Source organism: Ochlerotatus camptorhynchus, unplaced genomic scaffold (genome assembly GCF_037179485.1).
Source record: "Ochlerotatus camptorhynchus isolate MF236.1 unplaced genomic scaffold, CSIRO-AGI_Acam_v1.1 ptg000121l, whole genome shotgun sequence".
NCBI classification, from domain to species: domain Eukaryota; kingdom Metazoa; phylum Arthropoda; class Insecta; order Diptera; family Culicidae; genus Ochlerotatus; species Ochlerotatus camptorhynchus.
The window spans coordinates 39944-60552 of record NW_027040611.1 but is presented as its reverse complement, the minus strand read 5'-3'; the positions used below and the strand labels follow the sequence as shown (position 1 = coordinate 60552).

Below are 20609 nucleotides of genomic sequence, written 5' to 3'. Positions count from 1 at the left end.
ATTTGGTACGAAAAAGGAACAACTTTGGCTTTCAATCGAATTATTTTAAAAAAAGAATCGCCTTTTACCAGATTTTCACTAGGAGTGGCTGTAACTGAAATGACAAATACTCCATTTAAAAAAATCCATCAAGGACCAACCGAGAGCTGAAAACCATCCATGTCGAAGAAAATCACTTAAAGCCATTCGACTGATTTATTGCTCGTTGGGGATTTTCCGGTCCTCGCAAGCTGAACGTGCATTGGTCGCATAAAACGGAGTGACCTGTTTGCGTCCACAGTTGAAAGGTGAAGAAGAATCAGATTGTTGAATGTTCTGGCTGGAGGGTGATTCAAGGAAGGCAGCGATAGTTGGGATGTCAGTGTAAATTCGATGGGTTTGACTTTCTACCCTAATGGAAGTGGGAAATGGTTATGCATCTTAATTTGGAAGGATTCAAGTCGAGAAGCGAAAAAACCACAACTAAAATAACCACTGAATGTGTTCTTTTGGTAGAGTCTATTACAGCTCCATTCTGAAGGCGTTCCTGCCACGGGACACGAAACCATCAAACCCTCCTTATAAAGTTTCTTTTTTACTAACGAAGAGTCTCTTATTAAAATAACATACGAGATTAACACTCAATGAACCCCATTTTCATCACACATATGGTCAAAGTATTTAATTGAGCCATTATACAGACTTTTCGAACCACTTTACTGACACTTGAGCTTAGGGAGAACTCAGAAGTCCCTCATGTAACAAACCGAACCAAAAGGAACCACAATACTCGTCTCGGAAACTAACGGAAATTTAGCACTAATTGGTTTCCCCGCTATCATGTAGCTTTTGGTCTACAATTTAATTTTATGTTGCTTGGTTCTGGCGCTGAGCTGCCCAGCAATTTGAGTCAGCCAAAAATTGGGTCAGCTTTAATGACTTGCCATCCCCTCACTTGAGATTGCCGCCTAAAGGACCCAGTTTGTATGTGCATATATGAATATGCTCCATCCCGTATAACAAGAATTTCAAGTACTTTGAATTGAAATGTAGAGCATCCGTTTGAATATGGATGGTGCTCTCCTCTCTCGGTTCCACTTGGGTTTATGCAAAATTTGGCATCACGAATCGGATTGCTTCCACAAGTTGTAACATGCCTGCTGCCTCAAGCGAGACAATGACGCCGCGACTAGCTAAATGTGACTAGCGATAGACGTCGACCATGGAATACGTATTTGTACTTTCATGTCCTATCTGCATATTACAAAGTAAAGCTTTTTCCGATCGCAAGAGTTGCCACAAAATTCCGGGCTAGATTGCAGGATGTGATTGGGTTGTAGAGCCTAGTGAGAGTGCTTGTCTATCTGTAACCACTGAATCAGTGATTGGGTAAATTGATGTTTGAAGGAAATGGTACTGATGTGCGGTTGGAACATGAAATCAAACATAAGCTCATACTGTCAGCAGTTGCAACGTTTAGACCCTTGGGCCGTCGTTGAGAGAAAGGGGAGTTAAGTGAGATTGTGATTTCAGAACCTCATTGCCTCAGATAGCCTAGTCAGTTAAGTACGGCATTACCAAACCGGAGGCACCGGGATCGATTCCCTGTTATGTTTTGGAAGATACTTCGGCCGAAAATTTGCTCGACCTCCCCAGGGAATGATTGAAGAAAATTGTGTTTGCCACAATATACAAAACATCATCTGCCTGCATATATGTTATACAACAAATGGAAAAAGAAAACAGTTTAAAAATGACTTACGTGCGTTTTGATAATGTTTAACGTTTCATAATTTGGTAAATTTTGATTATTTTAGCCTCAGAATTTTCTAATAATGATGCTTGAACACTTGAAATGGTTTTTGAATGTCGGTTTATTTGTTTTAATTTATTATTATATTTCTTCAATATTCTGGACTTTGAACATTTTTCAAGATTTTAATTCGCGAAGTGGGATGAATAAGGGAAATTTCATTACTTCACTAATTTCGAGTTTGTGGATGCTAGAATACACAGCGAAAAAAAAGCTGAATTTTAACTATCGCGTAAAATCTCCCTGCGTTTAATTTTGAGCAATACTTGACATAAACAGTGAAATCGTGTTCAAGATTGCATACAATATTGCTAATTTTTGCGATATTGCGCTTAAATTTACATGAAATATCGCGTAAATTTATGCCAAATCTAGCGTTAATTTTATGTGCGCTATACCTCGCAGAAATTTACATGAATTTTTCAAACGGTGTATGGAAAAATTCAGTATTTTGGATCAAACTTCGATTTCATACTCAAGAAAATACTGAAGATTCAGAGAATTTTTTATTGATATTGGATCTAACAAAAATATTGAGAACGTAGAACTGATCGGGTACAATGCGGCATTACAGTGCTGAGATTCTGATAATGAAAATTTATAATCTTGGAAACAAAATCTAAACAAGATTAAAATAAGGAGAAATTACAGAATCTCAGTTCAAGTTTGAAAATTTTCCCAGACTTAGAAGACTAAGGGACTTTATTTTTTTTTTCTTTTTTTTTAGATCCAAACTAAAAAACAAACTATAAAAGGAAGAATTTTAACACAACCTGGAATTTGGGGAATACGTTCACAAATAATAAATCCTTTATTTAACAACCAGATTATTGTCAGTTAGTTCTTTCGAACAAACTTCACTCAAGTGTTGTTGTCAGAGAAATATATTAGATTTTCTCATGGAAACTCGACAATTTCACGAATTAGTTACGTTTAAGCCCCCTTCCTTATAATTTTTATGAAAAGTCAATTTCGATTGTCTTGTTGAATATTTCTCGCTAAGGCAGCTTGCAGATGACGGCGTGAATTCCATCATAGGACCAAAAGCATCGGACCTGCAAGGACTATTGCAAGATACCTTGGACAATTTGTCTACTTGAGCTATGACGCTGGGTATTGAATTCTCTCCGGATAAAACTGAGATGGTTATTTTTTTCTAGGAAGCATTATCCAGCACAAATACAGCTTCAGCTCATAGGTAAAACAATCACTAAAAGCATGTCTTTTAAGTATTTGGGTGCCTGGTTCGATTCTAAATGTACTTGGAGAAAACATTTTGCGTATTTGTGGCAAATATGCCAGCAAATAATCAGGAAGCCCATCCGGAAAACTTGATAAGGTTGTACCGAACAACCATTTTATCTGTTTTAGAGTACGATAGCTTTTGCGTAATACAGATCCCATTGAGATCACTAGCCTCTTCCCAGCAACTCATATCCCTACCTCCCCGTGGTTCCGACCGGGAACTGTGAGCAACCTTAGGGAAGATCGAGTAACCAACCACGGTGGGAATTTTGGTCATAGGCTGATAGGGAAGGGGGGGAGGGGGGTTTGCTTCGGCAAGCCTGAGCGTCTGTTCTCCAGGAAGAGCGGCTCACAACAGCGAGTGCCAGTGAAGGACTCTTAGCACAACTGTGAACCCTGGTCTTCCGGAAAGTTAGGGGGTTGGTGTCAGGCCCTGCGAGCCAGCCGTAAAAAAGCATAGTAACGGAAAATCAGCAACAGAAGAATACGAACCGAGACCAACGGCAACGACCCCAGCGACGAAATAGGACTTGCGATTGGAAACTCGGCACGTGGAACTGTCGATCTCTCAATTTCATCGGGAGCACCCGAATACTCACCAATCTACTGAAGGACCGCGGATTCGGCATCGTAGCGCTGCAGGAGGTGTGTTGTACAGGATCCATGGTGCGAACGTTTAGAGGTAATCATACCATCTACCAGAGTTGCAAGAACACGCGAGCTGGGCACAGCTTTCATCGTGATGGGCGAAATGCAGAAGCACGTGATCGGTTGGTGACCGATCGACGAAAGAATGTGCACATCAAGGGCCGATTCTTCAACTTTAGCATAATAAACGTGCACAACCCTCACTCCGGAAGCACTGATGATGGCAAGGACGCATTTTACGCGCAGCTCGACCGCGTGTACGATCGCTGCCCAAGCCACGACGTCAAGATCATCATAGGAGACCTAAACGCTCAGGTAGGCCAGGAGGAGGAATTCAGATCGACGATTGGAAAGTTCAGCGCCCACCAGCTGACGAACGGGAACGGCCTATGACTCATCGCCGCCGCCTCCAAGAACATGGCCATACTTAGAACCTTCTTCCAACACAGCCCCCCCCCATCGTTACACTTGGAGATCACCACAGCAGACGGAATCGCAAATCGACCACGTTCTGATTGATGGACGGCACTTCTCCGACATTATCGACGTCAGGACCTATCGTGGCGCTAACATCGACTCTGACCACTACCTGGTGATGGTCAAACTGCGCCCAAAACTTTCCGTCATCAACAATGTACGGCACCGACGCCTGCCACGGTACAACCAAGAGCGACTGAAGCAACCGGAGGTCGCCTTAGCATACGCGCAGAATCTCGAGGCAGCGTTGTCAGAGCGAGGGCGAGCTCGATGTGCCCCCTCTAGAGGACTACTGGAGTACAGTAAAAGCAGCCATCACCGACGCAGCCGAGAGCACCATCGGGTACGTGGAAAGAAGTCGACGGAATGAATGGTTCGACGAGGAGTGCAGAGCGATTTTGGAGGAGGAGAACGCAGCACGGGCGGTAATGCTGCAGCATGGAACCCAACAGAACGTGGAACTGTATAAACAGAAGCGGAAACAGCCGTCCCGCATCTTTCGGGAGAAAAAACGCCGCCTGGAAGAAGCGGAGTGCAAGGAAATGGAACTGCTGTGCCGTTCCCAAGAAACACGGAAGTTCTACCAGAAGCTCAACGCATCCCGCAACGGCTTCGTGCCGCGAGCCGAAATGTGCAAGGATAAGGACGGGACCCTCTTGACGGACGGACGTGAGGTGATTGAAAGGTGGAAGCAGCACTTCGATGCGCACCTGAATGGCGAGGAGAACGTAGGCACGGGAGACCAGCGCAATGGACGTCAGTGCAGCAGAGGACGGAACTGACCCAACTTCCACGCTGAGGGAAGTTAAGGATGCCATTCAGCAGCTCAAAAACAACAAAGCAGCTGGTAAGGATGGTATCGCAGCCGAACTCATCAAGATGGGCCCAGAAAAGTTAGCCACCTGCCTGCACCGGATGATAGTCAGGATCTGGGAAACAGAACAGCTACCGGATAAGTGGAAGGAGGGGGTAATCTGCCCCATTCACAAGAAAGGCGACCATTTGGAATGTGAGAACTTCAGAGCGATCACCATTTTGAATGCCGCCTACAAAGTGCTATCCCAGATCATCTTCCGTCTTCTTCTTCTTCTTCTTCTTCTTCTTCGCATTTCAAGCTTATTGCATATCGCATATTTGCTTGTAGCGTGCTCTCAACTTAGTGTTCTAGATGCACTTCCACAGTTATTAATTGAGAGCTTTCGATGCCTGTACCATTTTTGCGTTGGTATAATTGTGTGGCAAGTCCAATCATGCTTCTATGCCCAGGGAAGTCGAGAAATTTTCCAACCCGAAAAATTCCTAGACCGGACCGAGAATTGAACCCAGCCACCTCCAGCATGGTCTTGCTTTGTAGCTGCGCCTTTACCGACTGAACTAAGGGAGGCCCCATCTTCCGTCGTCTATCACCTAAAATGACCGAGTTCGTGGGAAGTTATCAAGCCGGCTTCATTGACGGCCGATCGACAACGGACCAGATCTTCACCGTACTGCAAATCCTCTAGAAATGCCGTGAATACCAGGTTCCAACGCATCATTTGTTCGTCGACTTTAAGGCGCCATACGACAGTATCGACCGCACAGAGCTATGGAAAATCATGGACGAGAACGGCTTTCCTGGGAAGCTGATCAGACTGATCAAAGCAACGATGGACGGTGTGCAAAGCTGCGTAAGGGTTTCGGGTGAACTATCCAGTTCATGCGACAAGGTGACGGACTCTCATGCCTACTCTTCAACATCGCTCTAGTAGGTGTAATGCGACGAGCCGGGCTCAACAACCGGGGTACGATTTTCAAGAAATCCGGTCAATTTGTGTGCTTTGCGGACGACATGGACATTATCGCAAGAACATTTGGAACGGTGGCAGAACTATACACCCGCCTGAAACACGAAGCAGCAAAGGTCGGACTGGTGGTGAGTGCGTCAAAAACAAAGTACATGCTAGTAGGCGGAACCGAACATGACAGGATTTGTCTAGGAAGTAATGTCACGATAGACGGGGATACTTTCGAGGTAGTGGAGGAATTCGTTTACCTTGGATCCTTACTGACGGATGACAACAATGTGGGTCGTGAAATACGAAGGCGCATCATCAGTGGAAGTCGTGCCTACTACGGGCTCCAGAAGAAACTGCGGTCAAAAAAGATTCACCCCCGCACCAAATGTACCATGTACAGAACGCTAATAAGACCGGTGGTCCTCTATGGACACGAGACATGGACTATGCTCGAGGAGGACCTGCAAGCACTCGGAGTTTTTGAGCGACGTGTGCTAAGGACGATCTTCGGCGGTGTGCAGGAGAACGGTGAGTGGCGGCGAAGAATGAACCACGAGTTCGCTGCACCGGCGAACCCAGCATCCAGAAGGTGGCCAAAGCCGGAAGGATGCGGTGGGCAGGGTATGTTGCAAGAATGCCGGACACCAACCCTACAAAGTTGGTGTTCGCTACTGATCCGGTTGGCACAAGAATTATTATTATGTTGATTATGTCTTATCTTAAATGTGATGTAATAAATGTATGTATATAGCTTTTGTTTTCAATTGGCGTCAAACACACAAATTTTGAAGCTGAAACGGATTCAGTACCGTTGTCTCCGTATCGCGTTAGGCTGTATGCACTTGACGCATACGATGAGTCTCGAGGTACTTGCGGGCGTACTCCCTTTAACAGATCGTTTCGCTGAGCTGTCTTTCCGGTTTCTCATCCGTTGCGAAGTTGGACGGAATTCATTGGTGATTGAGAACTTTGAGAAGTTGCTCGATCGAAATCCTCAAACTCGATGCATGAATAAGTATTACGAATACATGACGCTGGAGGTTGGGCCAACTACGTTCAGCACCAATCGTGCTTGCTTTCAAGACCTCTACAGTTCCTTTGTACATTTTGATCTGACCATGATACAAGAAATCCATGGAATACGCGATCATTTCGTTCGGTTGTTGTTCCCACAATTTTCGCTATAAAGTACCGAGATTTTTCACAGATGGTTTTGAAGTGAAGCTAGCAGCTATATCATACGCGTTAGAACAAATTTCCTCACTTCCTCCTGACCATTACTTCATTTACACGGATAGCCTAAGCTCACTGGGACTATTCGGTCAATTATGCCGATGAAGCAGTCGTCGTATTTTATGTTTGGAATACGATCTACCCTGCTTTATCTTATTTCTCCTACACTATCACCTTGGTCCCGTCTCATTTTTTCGCAATTGCTCGTCAGCAAGTCCTCATCAACTGGCAACAGAAGTGATTGATGGTGATTTGTAGTAATAAAATTCTTCTTTATTTTGATTTGATATGTGGTTTACAATTGCTAATACAGGGCAAAGCCCAAAAGGGCTCTTCATCTTTGGTGAACTTTTTGATTTTGTGTTGTACATGTTGTGTTTTACTGTGTAATGCTTTTCAATGTTCTTGTTGTGAAATTTGTTGTTTGAATGTTTTAATTTGTTATTCTACCTACTTAACCTAACTTAACCTTACGTGCCAGATCCCTGACGATCTGTTGATCGGATCGCCTACAGCAATCTCTGAACCTTGCGATGGAGTTAGCTCTCCGTAACTCCAGTGTCTGAAGACCATCCAGGCGGTGGACCTCAGAATTTCTAGTCCGCGGGGGACTGTTAAGGATCATCCTAAGGATCTTGTTCTGGATCCTTTGGAGTTTGAGGTGATGGCATTTGGCGCAACTCTCCCATATTGGCATCCCGTATTCTATTACAGGAAGGATGATTTGTTTGTAGACAGCAAGCTTATTTTTCAGGGACAAGGTAGACCTCCTGTTGATGAGTGGATACAACGATCTTATCAAGATATTGCACTTGGTTTTGGTTTTGTCAACGTGCTCCCTGAAAAGAAGCTTGCTGTCTACCCTAGTAGCACGCTTGTTACAAATCAATTGTAGAAACTTATATACGACTTATTTCACACGGGAAGAAATCCAATCTCAGAAATGAGAAAAATGACTCATGATTTCATGAACATGATGTGTTTTCATGTTATGAATATACACCATGAATAATATTCATGATTTCATGAGCTTTTTCTTCGTAACGCAACCTATGCGTTACGACTTTTTTCGGTTGACGAGGGGTCGTAACTAGATTCATGAAATCATGAATCATCCGAATCAAAACCATGAACTATATTCATGGATTTGAAAACTTGATTCATGATTATGGTACGAACCATTTATGATTCCAGGCATTTTGTAAATAGATTCACGAAATCATGAATCATCTTAGTTGAAACCATGAGCTATATTCATGGCTTTGAAAGCATGATTCATGATAATGGTACGGATAATTTATGATTCCAGGCATTTTATAAATCGATTCCCGAAATCATGATTCATCCGAGTCGAAACCATGAATTATTTTCATGAATTTAAAAACTTGATTCATGATTATGGTACAACCCCATTATGATTCAAATATTCCAAGCTACGAATCAAATTATTTGCTTCTTTTAAGATAATGATATTCAATTGGTAGTGTTAGTGATGGTCGTAGCGATTAAAACAGGGTTTTGTGGGTCATTTCGTGTTTTCTTGGTTTATTTCATAAGAGATAATTCAATTTAATCAAAAAAAATAACAAGCATCGTCAATTGTCAAAATCGAACCGTGCCAAAAACGAACGGGTACTGTAAATACTACTATGCGGGAAGCTACTAATTTGGAATGATAGATTACATATTTTAAAAAAAAATACAAAAATTTCTTACCAAATTTTTCAGCAGTTTGCGAAACATGACTCTATCCCGTGCTACTTTGCAGAAGAGTTTTATATCTCCTTCCTGAAGCTCGCTGAACTCTCTGCCATTTTGAATGCCATGGTCATTTATCACAATACTGGCGTAATTGTCCAGGCCAGCCCGATACAGAATAGCTTCAAAATCCAGCTCTGGGCTTCGGGATCTAAGTCTACTCTGTATGTCCTCTCTTCCTCCGTAATTAGGGCTGCCGCTGTTGGCAGTATTGGCCCATCGAGGGCAAGATATTGTACTTGATCCAGTTCCATTATTGTAATAAAATGATTAAACCAGCACCGGACACTGAAACGGATCACACGTTGCTTCTATTCGCTTCCTTTTCCAAATTCACACCCGACCGCAATGGACGCTGAAATTTTATAAGCACGGTTGGACAGACAAGCGCGTACGCGTAACGCTTGCTAACGGCCATGATTTATATTCATGATAGCGATTATTTTTGTTCATGATATTCGTCGCTTGTTTCATGAAAGCATGAATTGTTTTCATGATTTCATGGGATGAATTTTTTTATGGTTTCATGATTTTTTATTCATGAAAATGACAACGGATTTTTTCCCGTGCAGTCATAAACAAGTTACTGTAACTTATTGTGATGAAAGCGTGCTACTCGGGTAGTGTTAGCCCGAGGTACACGACCTCTTTAGACCATTCCACCATTGAGCCGTTTAAGCAAATCTTATTATTCTCAGACCGAACAAGTATGGTAGATTTGGAGTGTGGAAAGATCATGACATGGGTCATAGCCGCGTTGATACGGATCTTCCAGCTGTTGAAATATTCAGATAGGACGTCCAGGCCCCTCTGAAGTTTGGCAGTCAGAGCTACGATGACCCTACCCTTGTAGACGATGGATGTGTCATCTGCGAACAGAGACAACGATCCACCATCAGGGAGAGCCGGCATATAGGAGGTGAACAGGTTGAATAGAATGGGGCCAAGGATGCTTCCTTGTGGAACCCCGGCACCGATGTTGAAAGCATCCGATGTGATGCTATTCAGAGAGACTTGGAACGTCCTGTCCTATATATAGTTGTTTATTATCTTCACTAGGAAGACCGTACACAAGACCGTACTGCTGCAATTTGAACACCAGGCCATCATGCCAGACATTGTCGAACGCTTTTTCAACGTCCAACAACGCCACCCAAGCAACAATTTTTGTTTTATTTAAGTTTTATAGCAGTTGATATAACCAAATTATAAAACCTTCACTGACGACCACATTGCTTTAAAAATCTCCTGAGAACCGCAATACAGCCATGTCATGGCCAATTGGCCCAGTTTTAATGCAGTCATTAAAACTTGATATGCGAACTACTTTAGGAGCATAGGATTTATGTCAGTTTTATCACACTCTAGACGTGATTGTTAAAAATGAAAACATAAAACCTCCTCCAGGTCAGAAAGTTTTAACAGCCTTCTAATGACTACCATAAAACTATATTACAACCGCATAAATCGCTCCTGAAGAAGTTGATAAAACATGATACGCAAAACATTTTGACAACTTTGAAGGTTTTAAGTTGGGGTTTTTGGATGATAGTTAATATTGAGAAATATTTTATTGTGGTTTTATTCTTTCGATGTTTGATGTGAAATCATGATCCTTGTCAGTTGGTAATAATGGCTGATATTATTGTACATTGAAAATAAGACGACTTTATTATAATTTTAAACCAATCTGTATATGCTTCACAGCATGCCGTGCAATATTTATGGTGATTATTATACCAAATAGGAGCATAAATTTAGTGCGCCATATGAATACTAAAATATAGGGATATTTTTAATTTGTCTGCATTAGCACCATGCATTAAAGAGTCATTCAAAGATTATCTATTTAGTACAAAACTGTTACTACTGTTGAGCAATAACCAGTCACATATTATTTAATTATGCATAGATGTATGAAAGTGTTTTATTGCCTATCAATTAAAGCGTAATTATTCATACTGTGTGAAATTTGTTCATACGGCGACATTTTTTTTCGTTATAACTTGCTACTCCTTAAAAATACCTCAATATAACATATTCTCCTAGATTGGAATTCTATAGCAGAACATAAACCTAATGGTTGTATCTTAGCATTTCGTAGTCCAAATTGAGAGAGTTAAGTTATATTTAAGCTATATAACTAGCTTGCTGGTTTTATTCGGTACAGCGAATCAAAACAAAACAAAACCATGACCACCTGTCAAAAAGTCAACATTCCAAGCGATCCTCCTATTTTCGCTTGTAATCAAGATGTAAGAAATGCTTATTGGATCCACTAAAAGCTTTTTCAATACAAGGTTTAAAGCCGTGATGCCAATACTGGCCATCTCCAAACGGATTTAGTGAAACTGTCGGCGTTGCTTTAAGAAGGGTTCGTGGATCTTTCGGAAGTGTATCGGAAAGCCGCTTGTTCAATATTTTTAAGAGCTCCTTCACCGCACTGTGCCTTATGTAGGGATCGTATAACTGTAGTTCCTCCGGGAGTTTCATATTGTCAATCGTCTCATCTTCATCGTGTTCAGAAGCACTGAAGGGGTTTTCATTTCATATATCTGAATAGATTTGTTTTTTATAATGCCAAAAAATTTCAGAGTATTTTTTGTTGTAGCAGTATATTTCTTATCTGTGAATCTTAGGCCTCTGATAAAGATGATAGTTGTAATGAAGCTTTAATGAAGGTCTAAGACTGCTTCAAGTTTTATATCGGTCATAAAAAGTGTACCATAAAACATAATTGTATGTTTTGTTTTGGTTTTATTCTTCAGTTATAAGTAGTGATGCAGAACCACCTTACAGCTACCGTTAAAACTATGAAGTCTGAGTTTTAATTTAGTAGTCATAAAACAGTTTTATAGACGACTTGACGGCCTGATTTTATGACAAGCACACAAAACCGTAATACAACCACAGGCTGGAAGGGATGCTATGATAAAACAATGATAAAATAAGAATAAATCTTCCAAGCATTTAGATTGTTACTTGGGCATGGCAGATGTTTTCGAAACAGACTTGTTCCGTCTGAGAATGTTTGTCACTCGAGTCAGCTAGTGGACGGTCGACCTTTCCAAAAACCAAGCTGTTCCTCGAGTAAGATGTTGTTTTGTTCGGCAGATGTTAGCAGCCGATGGTAGACTGCTCTTTCGAACAGTTTTAATAATCCTGAGAGAAGGCTGATTGGTCGATAGCTTGAAGGAGAGGACGGATCCTTCCCAGGTTTCCGGATGGGTATGACTTTAGCTGACTTCCAACACGAGAGGAAGTAGCCAAGTCTGAGGCACTGATTAAAAATCAGTGCCAGATGGTTGTAGAATCTGGAACTCAAGTGTTTGAGTTCCAGATTCAGGATGTTGTCGAAACCTGGGGCTTACATGTTTTTAGATGGTTTTATAAAGGCCAACAGTTCGTCAGCCGTAATCTCGGATTCCTATGGAAAAATGTTAGGAATCTGATGAAGATTGGTTGCATTTTCAGCAACCTCAGATTCATGAGGGCTGACGATGTTTTGTCCGAGATTATGGGAGCTGACGAAGTATTGTCCCATCGCGGCAGCCTTCTCTTAAGGGGTTATCAGATGAACCATAACTTCCATGGATTAAATGTCAATGGAATAAATTTCTTGGAATAGTTGCTGCTGCTTCGTATTTCAAGCTTATCGCTTATCGCATATTAGCTTATTGTGTACTCTCAACTTAGTGTTTTGATGCACTTTCACAGTTATTAATTGAGAGCTTTCGATGCCTATACCATTTTTGCATAGGTATAATTGTGTGGCAAGTACAATCAAACTCTATGCCCAGGGAAGTCGAGAAATTTTCCAATCCGAGAATTTTTGAGACCGGACCGGGAATCGAACCCAGCCACCTCCAGCATGGTCTTGCTCTGTAGCTGTACCTTTACCGACTGAGCTAAGGTAGTTGCTGAGAAACTGTTTGAATTCAACCCTTTGACGTTTTCTCCACTGTTTCAAGCATCTGCTGTCATTACAGTACCCATTAAAGACTCATTTTGTCTCATTAAATTGTCATCGCCAGTCAGAGTAGACTACGACGGCATCCAAATGGGTCTTTTCACTTTCTGGTACATCCACATGGATGGATCCTGCCCTTGCAAAAAATGAACCTAATCCCCCTGACGGTCGCCTTCATGTCATTTTCCGTTTTCCACATTCACATTGAGTATAAAATCCGACGTCGGGCGCCACAAAGTACTAATGTATGTACATCACATTTGCTCCTCTCATCGGCAGATACAAATCGATAATCATATTTTCCGCCTGCGTTGGGATCGTGATATGGTCATTGCTGCTGTGGACTACCTCACTGGCCGCACTGCAGGTTAGTAGTTGGTACTCTTTGTATGTATGTCCTTGTTTTACCACCCTCTAGCAAACAAGTGGCTGACAGCAATTACGATAGTGAGGAGAGAGAGGATAAAAAATCACCAGCATTCAATAGCTTGCCCTTTCTATCGATAGTCAGTGCAACCGTTCATTCGTGCGATGATTTGTCGATTGAAGGATAGTTTGTCGTTTTCCTTTTCCGGTAATTATTATGAGTTGATTGCGCGCTCGTTTAACGATTCAGTTTATAGGGGGCAGAACATATTTTGAAAAGGGGAAAATTGCATCAATAGAATCACAGCGAAAACGATTGCGTCGATTGTGATCACCAGGATCACAATAAAATCACGCCAAGTGGTTAAATACAAAACCAGTCAGTGCTGCAATCAAAATGTTGTAAATAATAGAAGATAATCGACATCCACAAACACGCATTAGTGCAATCCCACAAATGAATTTGCAGTTTATAGAGTTCGCTCAATTTTCGTTCCATTACATTCACATTCATTGCCAAGAATCCTCCCGAGTGCATGTTTGTGCCCCTTAGCACATAAACCATCGTCGAGTCGAGTTGGTCATAGTACATAAAACACGCTTCTTTACGACCATTGCATTGCTACAGTGCGATTCGGTAGAAATTGTCCGGGGACAGACTAACCACTCGAGTAAACACTCTTTGGCTGTAGAGAGCGAGCGCATCCCAATGGCAAATAGTTGAGCATCCTGAAGTTACTACCGCGTTACTCGATGTGATGGCATTGCTTTTCTTTTCTCCCCCACCTTGGTGCCTATGTGGAATTTTTACCGGAAGGAAATGGTCTTCTTTCATCGCGTCTTCTCCATTCGGCGTTCGGATGTGTCCTAGAACTTTAAGGCCAGCGTGGATAACAAAAACGACCGAATGAAATACCGTTATTTACTGATTGCCTTTAGGGCCGTTTCCAGGCTTCGTGTCGAGATAAGACACAGAGCGATTGCATCGTTGGCAAATTCTAGTCACGAATTGCTCATCATCTGCGGATGAGCGTCTCACTTGGAATTCAATTTTGTGGCCACAGCATCATGATGTGTACCTAGAATAAAGTAATCATACTTGGAACGATGGTTCCAAAGGAACGCTTCTATTTATGATGTTAGTCCATCAAGCCAAATTTATCGTAAAATTCTCATAGTACTTGGAGTATGTACACATGTACATGAGCCCAATTCCATCCCACGTTAACCCCATCGGGTTTATGTTTTCTTCATCCCAATCGTACATCACTCGCTGAAATCCATGTTCAAGGTTCTTTTAAACATAAATTGTTTCTGCTCTTCTTCATTCCCCGCACCGACAACAATGCACACAACAGGTGGTTCAGGTCCTTTACGGAATGTACATGGCAGCCGAAGTGGCGTATTACACATACATCTATGCGAAAATTAGTCGAGATAAGTATCAACAAGTGACGGGCAACACCCGAGCGGCCATCCTGAGCGGACGGTTTCTGGCAAGCGTCCTAGGTCAGGCCCTGGTATCCACCGGTGCCATGGATCTACGGGAGCTGAACTATATCACGCTGGGCGGTAAGTGAGATTAATGGCGCGAGGATTTCGGAGGTTTAATGAAAGTGGTATGTTGCGAGTGGTGTTGGTCTCGTGTAGGTACGTGTGCTTTGGTTAGCCGCAGCTGCTCCTTGATGCAGGGGGTGAACTGGGATCCATCCATTTGGCTTTTCCATTTCTGTTTCCATTCAGTAGATGAGGCAAATGGAACATGAGTATTTAGGGAAACGCACGGTTTCGCACGTGAGGAATTATTCATAAAGGGTAATGACACGCTTTCCAAGGCACGTTTGTTACGAGTTTATCTGAATTTTGTTAAAAGCATTAAATCTAAAATTTTGAGTTAAATACTTTTGTGGAGTGAAACATTTAGACAAAACAAATTTCTCTTGTTTTGTCTTTTGCATATGTTTCATACAACAAATGTCTTGGCAGTTCTAGCAATGGACTGCATCTTACTAGTTAGTTTTTTTCAGAATGCATATTTTTGTTTAAAACGTTTACGAGATGATTTTTTAGACGAAAAAAAAATTTTTGCCCGAAAAATAAACTTACCCATATTGATTACTTATTTTGTTTATTAATAACGAAATTACTGATATCAAAATGCAAACATGGAGTTGTTATGAAGAAAACATGATTTGTTATCTTTTTGATATCCTTCATATACCATTTAGATCTCATTTTGTTATGATTACTGTTAACTCGACCACTCGGTAGGCAAAATATGTTATCACGAACGCTTATATCAAAATATCAAATTTAGTTTTCAATTTGTTTTCATTCTCTGCTCGGGTATTCAATTCAAAAGCTTGAATTAAGAAAAATGTTTGTTCCTCGTAAATTTGCACTCTACATTACTCATTGTGCGGATTAATTTCACACAAAGAAGATGGTAAATGAGTGCGAAAATCAATTGGCAGTAACAAACTCTCAATGCGTTGTATGTTCGTTCTGCATAGCTTTTCAGTCCTATACGAATTTGAATGCTAATCAAACCATATAAATGGTTCAGCATCGCCTGAACTTTATAATGGAATCGTCATCAAGGGGGAGATTTTTCCTAAATCCATTCTTTATTTGACCAGCTAAACCGAACTGATTCCAGGCAATGTATAATAGGGTGGGTCACCGTTATATGGAGAAAAAAACATACTTGACCTTATCAAGCGAGAACAACCTTTTTTTGGTTCAATTTGAGGTGGCAAACAACTGTGCAAAATTTGGAGACGATTGGTTATAACATGGCTTTCCGCATTGCGTTTGAAATTAGTATGGAAATTAGTATGGGAAAATCTAGTGTTTTGCTTTTGCATCCATAGGGACCACACTTTAGCTTGAACCATGCAACTAATCATGTTTAAATAAAGTCCAGGAAGTACCTAACAATTTTGATGAAGTACGGTGCTAGAATGTATCTAAAGAAAGTTATAGTCGTTCAAATATTTATGGTTTGAATTAAATACCAAAAATCACTTTTCCTGCCAACACTGCCGGTTAGATAATAATTTCGGAGTATACCTTCTCATCGACTTTGTATGTTCAGATGAATTATTGAATTATTAAAAAACAATCGATCTATCTCATATGCAAAGTTGGAGAGGGGGGGGGGCTTAGGAACCCCCCTCCCCCGCTTCCTTCACTCATATAAATCGAAGTAAAGATGCAAACTGATATAACGTCGGAATTTCGTATCTTATTAATTTGATATGTTCAGAAGCATTATTCAAAAATAATTGTTAAGCATAGTTTGGGAGAGGGGGGAGGAACTTTTATCCCCGCTCCTTTGACTCATATCAATGGAAGTAGAGCTTCAAACTGAAATAAATTCGGTGTCATCGTGTCGAGTTGGTATGATCAGATGTGTTCTTCAAAAATATTTGCTTAATCTAATTGGGTTCTTTAATTTTTAAAAATGTATCGGTTTTTCAACATCATCTGAAAGAGCTGCGTTTTCTGAGTACAGCGATATTTTTTTCGAAAACATACATTTTCATCTCGATTTTTAAATCAATATATAAAGCAAAATAATAACTTCACTGTTTGACACTAAACTAACAGACTGACAGCTCGCTCCCATGCAAAGTTCCACCGAGTGGCCCTAAGGTGGTAATTTTTGCAAATGCAATCGTACTTATTTAAAATAGTTCCTGTGTACCAAAATTGATGAAATTTTTGATTTGGGTTCTATTTTTAATGCAGATTACGAATATGCATTTACCTCAATACCCTTAAAGAACCCAATTGGTGAAAAGGGGGGGGGGGGACTTACTGTATCCCCTCTAACCCTCCCTTCATAAATTCGTTTCGTTACTTCAAACATCTTTCACTATTCCAGTTCCTGTTTCGCTGCAAATCTTTTTACAAATAATGTTTAAACCTATTCCAATTTACTTGCATTGAACTTAATTACTTTGCCATCCTTGAACAAACTTTTTTATTTTCCGAGTGACATAACTTTTAGCTTTGAACTTATACCCTGGTAATTTAATATATAACAAGCTGTCGGTCACCCTTGAAATACACTGACCTATAGTCCTTCACAGACGCAATCACGATTTGATAAAATCGGTTTCATTGGTTCAATATATTGGTTCAATATAACATTGATAATTTTTTAAAGTATATTCTAAATATTTTTTGCAGCAATGAATATTTTTCAAATTTTATATTTTTAAAACAAGTACTGAGGATTCTAGAGTTACTTCGTTAGTAATTTGTTTAACGGAAATTGAAGCATTTGCACTATTTTTTTTAGCTTTGTGACCAGACATCAGTATTTTGATTTGGCGTTACTTTGATAATGCTCGATGAATGAAACTTAAACAGTTTAGTTCTTTAAATATGAAACTTTGAATGAGTATATAATCAGAAAACATCATAGGCAATAAGATAACAACAATGAATTTGTGATGACTATATCGGAAATACATTTCATAAGTGATGGTTTGAGTGCTTTTTCAAACAGTCGAAAAATACGAAAATTGTTTCTTAATATGTTTGTAAAATATGTAAGACATACTATATAAAAACTATATACGATATTAACAGAAATACCCTAAGCTACAATGTGGAACCAATATTTCTAATTTAGAAAAAGCGCAGCGAATAAATTTAATCTTTATATTATACTATCAAAGTTACCCGCATTATCAAAGATACCCCGTTTTACGGTACATCAAAATCAGATCGCAAAAACTTCAAATTGACTCTCTTTTTCTTATCCATTTTGAAAACTAATTTTTTACGGAGCAGATAATTGTCGCTCTTTGGGCTAAGCCCATAGCCTACTTAGGCTATGTTCCTTTTGGCAAGTCGAAAATGAATTATAATGTCGAAAATCGTTCTGTTGTTGAGCATCCGATTTTCAAGGAGGTGTTTGTCAAAATTGATTCCCGGTCTGTCAGAAATAAGTCTGGTAAAATAGCAGATTTATTTAGGTTCCACCTGTTAAACTTAAATGAAAATTAACCAAATGGAAGACCGCCTTAGTAAAAGACTTTTGTTAGTTTGGCTGAGCTGACAAAGCATAAAATTTGTTGAGGAATACACCGATTGTTTATTATAGAAACTATCCAAATTGTTCATCGATGATCCCTTCGAAAAGGAATCAGCACTGTCAGAAATGAAGTTTTTTTTGTTGCGAAGAGTTGAACCAATGGACGCAGTAGTTCAACTCCCCCAATAAAAAAAAATTAAGTATGACTTTGATTAAGGTGGGCTACAGTCCAACTAAAACGTAGCCCACTTATCTTGCCCAAAGAGAAAAATTCGACTGTACCTACTATAGGGAGCTGCACCGTCAGGATAACCTCACCTCTGGAGGTGGTTTGTTTACGTGGATTAAAAAAAATCTAAAATCTAAAATAAAAAATCTAAAACAACAAGATTTTTTTAAAGAACATAGTGGGATAGGATATCTTTGAGAAATTCTTTAGCCAAAAGCTTAAATTAACTTGAATAAAAGGTAAACAAACCATCACTGGATGTCAAATTGATTAATGTGGGTTCATCACGTTCCTTCGTGACGTCAGCGTGCAGTAACCTATGTATCTGAGACGAAAATTGTTCTTTGTTAATGTATAATATAGCAGTTGAAGAAAATGCTCTTCCCTTCTTAACTACGCGACTACGCAAATGTTTTTCAGTAACCCATCCGAACATTATAACTCGAGAAGATGGGAAAAGCCGAAGTTATTTCAGTCTGTAACTAGACTTTCTTTTTTTTTTTACTCTTTATTTGTTACATTTTAACCTAAGTGCTCCAGTTACTACAGTAAATTACCAGCTTTAATTGTTATGATATATATCTATGTTTTTTTTACATTGTTCCTGCTTTGGCAATTCAGTTTTTTAAACAGGTTTTTTAAACCTGCATGTCAGTATAACAATTGAAATCTTAATATTAAAAACTAAAGCTAAATATTATCTAGGTATAAAGGGAATTAATCGTTGCAATTGAGGATTGCACCGATTTTTGCCTGAAATTATTAATTATTTTGTTGGATATTTGTTCTAAAGTCTCAACATTCGAAATTCTATGTACTTTGGTATTTCTGTACCAGGGATGCAACATCAAAATCATCTTCAGAACTTTGTTCTAAATTTTTGAAGCGCTTTTTTCCTGGTAGTACAACAACTAGACCATATTGGCACAGCGTAAAGCATGGCCGGTCTAAAAACTTGTTTAAATATTAGAAGTTTATTCGTCAGGCAAAGTTTGGATTTCCTGTTTATAAGAGGATACAAACATTTTATATATTTGTTACATTTGGCTTGAATGCCCTCAATGTGATCTTTAAAAGTTAATTTTTGGTCAAGTATTAATCCAAGATATTTCACTTGGTTTGACCAGGAAATTGGAACTCCGTTCATAGTGACTATGTGACTACTACTAGGTTTCAAAAAGGAAGCTCTAGGCTTATGTGGAAATATTATAAGTTGAGTTGGGAGAAATCTTCCATTTTTGTAAATAAGAAGAGAAAATATCTAAACTTTTCTGCAGTCTGCTGCAAATAACACGAGGACTTCTTCCTTTAGCGGAAATGCCTGTGTCATCAGCGAACAAAGATTTGTGGCAACCCTGAGGCAAATCAGGGAGGTCCGAAGTGAAAATGTTATACAATATAGGCCCAAGAATGCTACCCTGAGAAACTCCTACTCTAACAGGTAGTCGATTAGATTTGGAATTTTGATAATTTACCTGCAGAGTTCTGTCAGTTAAATAATTTTGAACTAATAAAGTGGAAAATTAAACTTTTTCAATTTAGCAATCAAACCTTCATGCCAAACACTGTCGAATGCTTTTTCTATGTCTAGAAGAGCAACTCCAGTTGAGCAGCCTTCAGATTTGTTTGAACGAATTAAATTGGTAACTCTTAAGAGTTGATGAGTAGTTGAATGCCCATGGCGAAATCCAAACTGCTCATCTGCAAAAATTGAGTTTGTATTGATGTGAAGCAATTTAAAATTATCTTTTCAAAAAGTTTACTTATTGAAGAAAGCAAACTTATTGGACGGTAGCTAGAAGCTTCAGCTGGATTTTTATCCGGCTTCAAAATTGGAACAACTTTTGCATTTTTCCATTTATCAGGAAAGTATGCCAAATGGAAACATCTGTTAAATAATTTTACCAAGAAAGACAAGGTACTCTCTGGGAGTTTTTTGATGAGGATATAGAAAATTCCATCATCACCTGGAGCTTTCATATTTTGAAACTTTTTAGTTATAGACCTTACTTCGTCCAAATCAGTCCCCCAGGAATCATCAAAAATATTTTCCCGAGAGAAAATAT

General features: G+C 39.8%; 1 protein-coding gene across 1 annotated transcript in view; it reads left to right on the top strand.

Annotated features, from left to right (window-relative positions):
* The window catches only part of LOC135699866 (thiamine transporter 1-like), a 60170-nt gene that overhangs the window by 23792 nt on the left and 15769 nt on the right, over nt 1-20609 (top strand). The window contains exons 2-3 of the mRNA XM_065220224.1: nt 13178-13265; nt 14623-14836. Of these exons, the coding sequence (XP_065076296.1) occupies nt 13178-13265; nt 14623-14836 (302 nt within the window). The remainder of the gene's footprint in view (nt 1-13177; nt 13266-14622; nt 14837-20609) is intronic.